At 39.6% G+C, this 8745-nt stretch overlaps 1 protein-coding gene across 29 annotated transcripts in view; it reads right to left on the reverse strand.

Moving 5' to 3' along the window:
• ttn.2 (titin, tandem duplicate 2) overlaps positions 1-7445 on the reverse strand; it is a 226054-nt gene extending 218609 nt beyond the window's left edge. For all 29 annotated transcript variants that reach the window (XM_040034145.1, XM_040034143.1, XM_040034160.1 and 26 more), the window contains exons 1-4: positions 7207-7445; positions 1625-1728; positions 1315-1518; positions 75-362 (exon numbers count right to left, since the gene is read on the reverse strand). In XM_040034145.1, coding sequence (XP_039890079.1) covers positions 75-362; positions 1315-1518; positions 1625-1715 — 583 coding nt within the window. In that variant the 5' untranslated portion in view covers positions 1716-1728; positions 7207-7445. The remainder of the gene's footprint in view (positions 1-74; positions 363-1314; positions 1519-1624; positions 1729-7206) is intronic.
• Between the last annotated feature and the right edge of the window lie 1300 nt (positions 7446-8745).

Here is an 8745-nt window from a genome sequence, read left to right on the forward strand (position 1 = left end):
ATTATGCGTTTCCACATAAAATATTTTGACCAAACTTGACGTATTTGAAGAATTAATTAAACTGTGGTGCTTACCCTGAACTAGCAATTCAGCAGTGGAGGTGGCCCGTCCGCTGTTGTTGGTGGCAGTCACAGAATATGTCCCAGAGTCCTCTGGGAAGGCTTCAGCGATCAACAAAGTATACAGGTCTCCATCTTGGAGGATCCTGAAGTCGGCCGAGCTCTGAATCTCGGCCCCTTCTCTGTAGAACTTAACAGCTGGTGTTGGGATTCCTGTCACTCGCACATCCAGCCTCACCTGGCTGCCTTGTCTCACTGTTAAACTCTGAAGTCTTTGAAGGAAATTTGGAGGCGCCGTCTCCACTGCAGAGATAGAAGATTAGCTTGATTTTAATGCTGACCTGCCCTTACCAAGCAGTAACCTAACTAAAAGCACCAAAGACTAATAAACAAAAATGAAGAGTTCTAATCTGGTAACTGCAGTTTACATCCATTTCTGTGCAGATAACAAATCTGCTATAACGACGTGATGCTGTCGTGTCAGTGTGGACCAAAAACACCTGCTATCTCATGAAAAACTGAAAAATGGAAAGAAATTGAACCAGCCTGGTACCAGAAGTGTCTCTGTGTACATAATAAAATGAGTCCTGATGCCTTTGATATTATCGTTAATAAATTAAAATCAATGATTCAGACCTCAGTGGGTTTAAGTTTGTTAATAACTTTATGCAATGATATGCTGCAACAGCTGCATCTATACTGAGTTTATCACTGGATTAAGTTACAGGACCCCCCCCTGTTAAAGACCAGCAGGATACATTTAGACTGGCACTAACCCACAGAGAGTTTAAGGATCTCATCTAAGATTCACTTTACTGTAGCGTAGATGTAGCAACATTAATTATTTGTTTTTGGATGTATTTGTGCCTCTGTTGCTTTTGATGGTATTCCTTTATAACACTGCCATGCTGATACAGCAACGAGCAAACAGGCAAACTGCAAACTGATAATGGAGATGATGGAGATTTGTACTAGAAAGGTAACGTATAAGAAATGAGTGAATTAAATCACGTTGTTCTTGGGCTTTTGCATTTCCACGGTTTTAGAAAACTTGGCCTGTTGGACCTTGAGGTTGAGGTCTGAGAGCAAACCATTCTTTCACAAATGTTTGTAGAAGCAGCCTGAATGCTATAGGAGCCAGGGACTATGTAAGTGATTGGAACACCTGAATTCAGTGATTTGAATGGGAAAATACTTCAGTGTATGTTTCCTGTGTTTTCCCAGGTCACTGGTGTCCCAGCCTCCCTGCTCTCACCTGTAACGAGGAGTTCAGCGGTGCTTGTGGCTTGTCCAGCTCCGTTCGTGGCTCTAACAGAAAACCTTCCGCTGTGTGCAGCCGTCACAGCAGGAATCCTCAGAACAGCGCGGCCATCGCTGAACAAGATCTGTATACCTGGCAGAGTGGTGGTGGAAAGAACCTGGCCATCGCGGAACCAGCTCACCTCGGGAACTGGAGAACCTGTGGACGACAGAACAGTACTATTTTGAAGCGATCCGGGAATATTTGACAGTCACAAATGGTCGGGTTCAACATGTGAGTCGGTTCAGTCTGGAAGCTGTCTTACCACTAATTTGAGCCTCAAACGTCGCGGCACTACCCTCAAGTGCCACGACGCTCTGTAGCGGCTGTGTGAATGTCGGTGCTTGTGTTGACATGTTGGCTGGCACCCTACACACAAATAAGACAAAGACACAGTCAGTGGACATGTCAAACAACATCAACAAATTAGTGCATCCTTTCAAAGAATTGTTGGCATTACCCGGCAGCAAATATCAGTATCACTCCACATCATGCTCGGACGTGGACATCAGGAGTCAGTCCAGAGAGATAATAAGGTCTACTCTGTAAGACTGCTCCAGTTCAGCTCAGCAGTTTTCAGCCTCTAACTATTGTTGTGAGACCTTTGTTTTTAGCTTTTTACAGTTTGGGAGAAAATTAAGGAGTCGTCTTTGACCCTGTAAGACCCAACCCATCAAAAAATAGCCAGCCATGTTTATTAACCCTCATAAACAAAATCCACAAGTGTATTTATTTTCTGCTATATCATGTTGTGTATGATATATTTTGTTCTATATTTATTATATATTTTTATCGCATGTCATATATTGGGTGTTTTTGGCAACTTTTTGGTAACAACAATGTTAATTTTAGACAAAAAAAAGAGCTTTGTCTGTAACATGTTGAAATTATGGCAAGTATTGATCATGTTGATGAGATCGAGGTCTCAGAAACTCATTATAGGGTTAAGACTTGAGATTTTCTTAGTTTAACTCACGAGTCCAGATGATTTTTAGAAATAGGCTCTAACTATTTTTGTTTATAGACATAATTCATGGTTTGTACCTTTTTATTGAATTGTCCACAGAGACAGGGCTGTAAAGCACAAATCTAAAGCTAACTTTACCTTTACATTGGAAACAGCAACAAAGGGAGATGACTTTGGGTTTTTTCATGCTGTCAGTCAAACCAGCACGACTTCAGACAAGCTGTCTTTTCCAAAGTTAGTAAGATGGCTTTTACTTCAGTTTGGACATCTCAAAGGGAATCACCACTGCAGCAGAGTTTTACCCAGTAATGCAGTGACAGGAGTAATACTGTAACCTTCACATATGAGTCCTATGAGTTTAAGGTGCATTGTGGGTAATATAGGTGATATGAAGAAAGACACATTTGGATGTGCAGAACAACGTTACAAGCATTACGTTCGTCTATAATCTGAGTGAAAAATATATTTCAGGATGAACCTTTGCATATTCTGTACCAAATGCATGTCTTTATATTTCTTATCTGCAAAAATGAAGACATCTTCCTGTGTTTAGGTAACGACCACAGATGAATTAGATCATCTCCACTCAGAATGTCTTTACAGAGTTTGCCCATCAGACAGTACACAGATACACAGCATCAGTTTTTAAATATTCAGATGTGACCACAACAAATATCTTTCAGCACTCTATGAAACTACACTATCTTTGTCTTCATTAAACTGCATCAAATATCCCACTGCTGCTCACTCCAGTAAATAAAACATATGTAAAAACACAAACAGCTGCATCTGAGGCTCTGTAGATGTTGTGTCCACAGCTTCTCTTTGATGGTTAGTGTGCTGACAGGAACTCTGCTGAGTTTATTTTAGGAGCGACATCCCCAGATGTAGTCCAGGCTCCTCAGAGTCTGGCTGATAAACCACTAGCTGATCAGGCAGATCAGAACACCAGCTTAAAACTGGGAAACTGCTCTCAGGTTTCAGTTCGTTCAGTAGATTGGGCTGTGATTTTATGATAGTTTGCTTTTCCTCAGGGTTTTTATCTAATAATTGAACTTTTTTGTAAAAAATGAAATTGTAAAATTTTATATGTTTACTTTACAGATTCTTAAAGGAAAGCCACAGCAGCCGCCTCAAGGTGTTATATATTGTGAGGTAAAGACCCTTTAATAGCAGAGTAAAGGCTGTATTTTACAAATGTGACTCTAGCCATTGCTATCAGCCACTTGCATTAACAGGAAGTTTGAAATGAGAAGTTTCTTAGTGCCACTTTCAGATTAATAAAGGCATCTTCCAGCCCACAGTCACAGGCATTATGTCTGAGTTCATGTTTGTAAGGGTGGCTAGCTCACTTAGCATTGCTTCGTCTTGGATTCTCATTCATGAGTGGTGGGAGAGTGGAAGCAAAACAGCTGCTGGTAGTCACCAAACGAATACTGTTGCTGATGCCTGCATTGGAAATGAACTTCTAAACTTCCTGGGCTCAAAAGGAGCCAAATTAGGCAGCTGTTACGTATGACTGCATCCTGCACGTTTCTCAGGTTTGTGTCCTGTTTATGTCCAACCAGTGGGAAACCCAGCTGGGGGCACCAAGGGGGGCGGTGCCAATCCCTGGACAGATCACTGCCAACAAAGAGACAGGCAGCAGTTCACACTCTTCCATGATCTTATACTTATTTCCTGAACACGTTTGCTCTTAAAGTTAACTCCAGTCTGAGAGCGTGAATCTTGAGCTGCTTCTGCTCAGCTGTGCTGAGAATCATTAAAGTGATGGTTGGGACCTTCAGTCAACCAATCAATTACCTATTTTAAGTGATATTGACTTTAATAGCAGGAAATTAACTAGGCAACCCCCTTCCCCCCCACACTCATATTTTTCAAGTAACCTATATTTGACAACAGCATAATAAAACTGAAAATTCTGTTTTTGCTGAGCCACCCCCCATGTGGCCACCCCTACGGAAAAACTCTGCAGGTGCCCCTGAACCAGGCTAGTCCCGGATCACGGCAGAAAGTTTAGGAAAAGCACTGAAACTACAGAAACTACAGAGAAAGTGTTTTTCACAGCATCACTCATCAGTCAAATATTACTCTGCTGCTTTAGGAGTGCCTCAGTATCCTTCTGAAGAAGGTAGTAGAAAGAAAAAGTCACACTTACACGAACAACGTGGTAAGAATTACATTTGTTTGTCTAACCAGGCTGAATACATTTCCTATTTGAGCTTAATTTTCTTCACATTAATTATAATTAATTCTGTTTCAGGCAACATCAGAAGATGAACATCAACGATGTGCTTTATATTATTTAGAAACTGTTCACACTATTTAATGAACTGTCAATAAATCAGTAGACTGGAGTCAGCATGGGCAGTGAAACTTGACCTAGTTTGACTGATCAGCGACATTCCCGTCACACAGGAATTTGTCCCACTGCCTGAAGGGGAAACTTACGGATTTTGTTTGTCTTTATCAGTGTTTCATTCGTTATCAGCAGCATTCACTGGCACTGCTAAGCTCTGCCTGGCATCTTACTGGCCCTTTTTGGTGAAACTGGCTCTGACTGGTCTTGACTGGCACTGGAGTCCTCCTGGATCTGGTCCAGGCCACCTGAGAGTTTTGTCAACTTTACAATGCACAAAGACTGACAGCTGTTGCTGTTGGAGGCATGAAATACCTCCCACTCTGGTTATTAAGGTAATTCAGCTTCAACTCAGCAACTTCAACAGTTGCTGAACTGCAGAGCTGCTTCAGTGACAGACTGCTGCATCCTCGATGCATGAAGGAGCGTTTCCGCAGGTCCTTCCTCCCTGCAGCTGTCAGACTGTACGATCAGAACTGCTCCCAACAAACACAGATGTTTACGTCAGCGCTGTAACTGCACTATCTTATCAACCGGTTCACATTATAACCTGGTTTGCCTCTTATCTGTATTTAATTTTATTTTATTTAATAACGGTACAGCACTCTGTTTTTGGTAACCACTGTCCTCGATGTAAATATGTAAGAAAAACTGTATGTTTCTGTCCTGTGTCCTGTGTACTGTTTGTTTGTATATCTGTCTTTCTGGCTGCTGTTACAACCAAATTTCCCCTTGTGGGAAAATTAAAGGATTATTCTATTCTATTCTATTCTATTCTATTCTAACTAGTCGAAAAATCTCAAGAAAACATAAAATGGTGAGCTTCAAATCAGAAAATAAAGAATCATTTCAACATAAAGACATCAATAATTTTATTTGAGATGTTATGATGTGTGGAATTATCTTATTGCCGTAACCATGGAGCTAAAATTCTTAATCTCACTTTGTAAGGAGAATGGGCCATTAATAGAATTAATTTTTAAATGTTTATCTATTTATTTTTTATTTAATTTCATTTCCAATTGTAAAGCTTCATTTGTTTCCTTCACGCTAAAGATGAACATTTGAATATCTGACAGTTCATTCTAATTAATCTGATCTTTTGAATACCATAAAATTTACTCTCCATCCAAAGAATCACAATGTTAAAATTTATTATTTTAATAACCACATTAATAATATTATATATAAAATCATATATGTCATCATCATAAAAGAGTAATATATTTTATTATTTTAATTTTTTTATTTAAAATTAGTAAATAATTAACAATTTATATTAATCATTGTGTAATAAATAACAAAAAGGACTATCCCAAGCCCCTAAAAAAATTATGTGAATAAAAACACAAAGACATATATTTTTTACTTTTAAATGATTAACATGAGTTTTTCAACATTTTTAAACCTCTTAAGAAACATGTTCTCATCTTTATATCATGTGGAGTAATAATATCATAACAGTTATGATGTGGGACCTACTGAACAATAACAGCATGATATAGCTAAACAGATGAAATGAAACACTGAACATGCACATGATGCACATGATGTCACAGTTCAGAAACTGAGCCCGAGGCAAAGCAAGGGGAGCGTTTATAACACATTAGTTACACTCTCACCCCTCCAGAGTTCAGACTGTTTGGACTGAAACGTTCGTTTGCTGCTCAATTATAATAAGCATAAAAGCAATAATAATGTAAACAATGAATTATTATTATTTTGCAATCATTTCAGCTTTAAAAGCAGAAATAATGACTCGCTAATAATTCTTAGGATTATTACGTTTTCTGTGAAACCTGAGTCCTGCTTTCTATTTAACTTTATTCATTTGTATTCATATTATATGCTTTTTATAAACAGTTAAAATAAATTACTTTCCAATGTAAATATATTTAATGCAACAACAAAAACACTTAACTCAGATTTTATGTACTTTTTAAGATTGCAAATCAGTGTCCTTGGGCTGTTTCGTTATAGGACACGTCTGGAAACATCTTAAAAGCAATGACAGCGTAAATGAGCCAAATGCAAGAACCTCCACTTGAAAAATAAAACACAAGCTCAAAACATTATATTAACTAAATGATATTAAATTTATTGTAAATACATTTAATAAAACTAAAATACAAACTCGGCTCAGCTGTTGACTATTCTCTACTCTAAAATAAAAGCTTCCTTGAAGTGTTGCTGCAGTCAGTCACCACCACCCCAACTCGTGCCCGGGGGTTGGGCGCTAAAGCCAACGACTAAAAATATCACCACCTCCAACCCAACACATCTCAGTTTGATTGACAGGCACCATGTGGCACATATCTGGAGGGGCAACTGATAGCCCTGCTGCTGATTCCCTTAAAAAGCCATCAGCCACTCAGCTGGGATCCAATCTGATGTTCTCAGCGGCTATTCTGGGATGCCCTGCTCTAACCTTCAGCTAAAAAAATATAAAAAGATCACTTTGTCTGGTTCTCCGTTGGAGCTCATTAATCACAACAGTTTAAAAAACTTTAAAGACACTTACTTGTCTGGACAAGGATGCCTGGGAAGCCCAGATTTGGGCGCTCAGCAGGTAATCTAAAATCTTTATCCACAAAACGGAGTCAGAAAATCCAAAAGGGGAACAGTTGAGCCTCAAAGGAACCCCAAAGAAAAAAACAAAACTACAGGCCTACGCCGCCGTGTAGTTTTGTAGTTTTCCTCGTAACAGCAGTCCCTCCAGCCGAGGCGTCCAGGCTGGGAACGCTGACTCTGCTCAGGGCAGCTGGTCGGCCGAGTGAGGCCTTTATACTGCTGTGACATCACACAGGGCACCACATGACATTGGTCAGCTCTGTACAGCAATGCAGGGGATTGTGGGAGGAAGGGCAGACATTTTGTGCAACTCGTCACACCTGTCAGCTACTTTACTCAAGGCAGCCTCTTCCTCACTGTATGTGCTTCAAAGAATCAGGAGATTTGTTTGAAAGTTGAGGTGTTACCAAAGTCATCGATAAACTCAATCTGATCATCTGATCAATGCCAACCTTCCACGTTTCTCTGCAGATAGGGTGGGGGCTCATCTGATGGTGACTCAGTAGTATAATACAACGTTTGCTCTTTTATCTCTCGCTAACAAACACCTGGATGTTGATTTTTCTTATCACTATGTGAATGCATTAATGTACTTCACAATCAGTTGAAGAGGCTTTTCAAATGTATTGTATTGATTTTATCTTTGATGTTAAGAATCTCCACCTGCCTAATAGAGTTATTAACCTGGTGTTAAAACTGAGTCTAAAACCTGCTAACGACTGGGATCACAGAGTGAATTCCTTCTTTTTTGTTTCTCATAAGTGAAAGTGAAAATGGTCCAAGTGCGAAGATGCAGATTAGGCTGAAGGGACAGACGACTTTACAAACTAAGAAAAAACTGACTTAAGTAAGTTAGTTGTACAAGTAAACTTGCCAGGTTACTATTGGCAATATTGGCGATTGTTGAGACTTGTGTATTGATTGTTAGCTGTCTGAAAATAATATTTAGTACATGTAGATCAGCGGTCCCCGACCTTTTTTGCGCCACGGACCGGTTTATGCTCGACGATATTTTATGCACGACGGATAAATACAACAAAATAAAACTAGTACCGGTACCGAAAAAAGAAGATTTATTCATAACACACGTGAAAAGACCCAGGAAAACCGAGTTAACGATAAAAACGATAACAAATTAACACTAAAAACCGATAAAAACCCTGAAAACCAGACATTTCACACCCGAGCCCCAACTCTCGCGGCCCGGTACCAAACGACTCACGGACCGGTACCGGTCCGTGGCCCGGGGGTTGGGGACCGCTGATGTAGATGATTCCTGCTCTAAAAAAAACCTCAAACAAAAAAATAAGTCATTTGTAAAAAATAGCAAACATGCAAACCACAAAGTCAGTCCTATCCACTCTTAGGTCTAGAGTAAATAACTGATTTATTGCCATTTTTAATGTGGATCCAGAGCCTCCTTTGTTGAATCTGGTAGAGTTTCGGACTACGTCCAACATTTTACTGAAAGTTCTGCAAGTAAGAAACA

The sequence above is a fragment of the Simochromis diagramma genome, unplaced genomic scaffold (assembly GCF_900408965.1).
Source record: "Simochromis diagramma unplaced genomic scaffold, fSimDia1.1 OVJJ01000176.1, whole genome shotgun sequence".
Lineage (NCBI taxonomy): Eukaryota > Metazoa > Chordata > Actinopteri > Cichliformes > Cichlidae > Simochromis > Simochromis diagramma.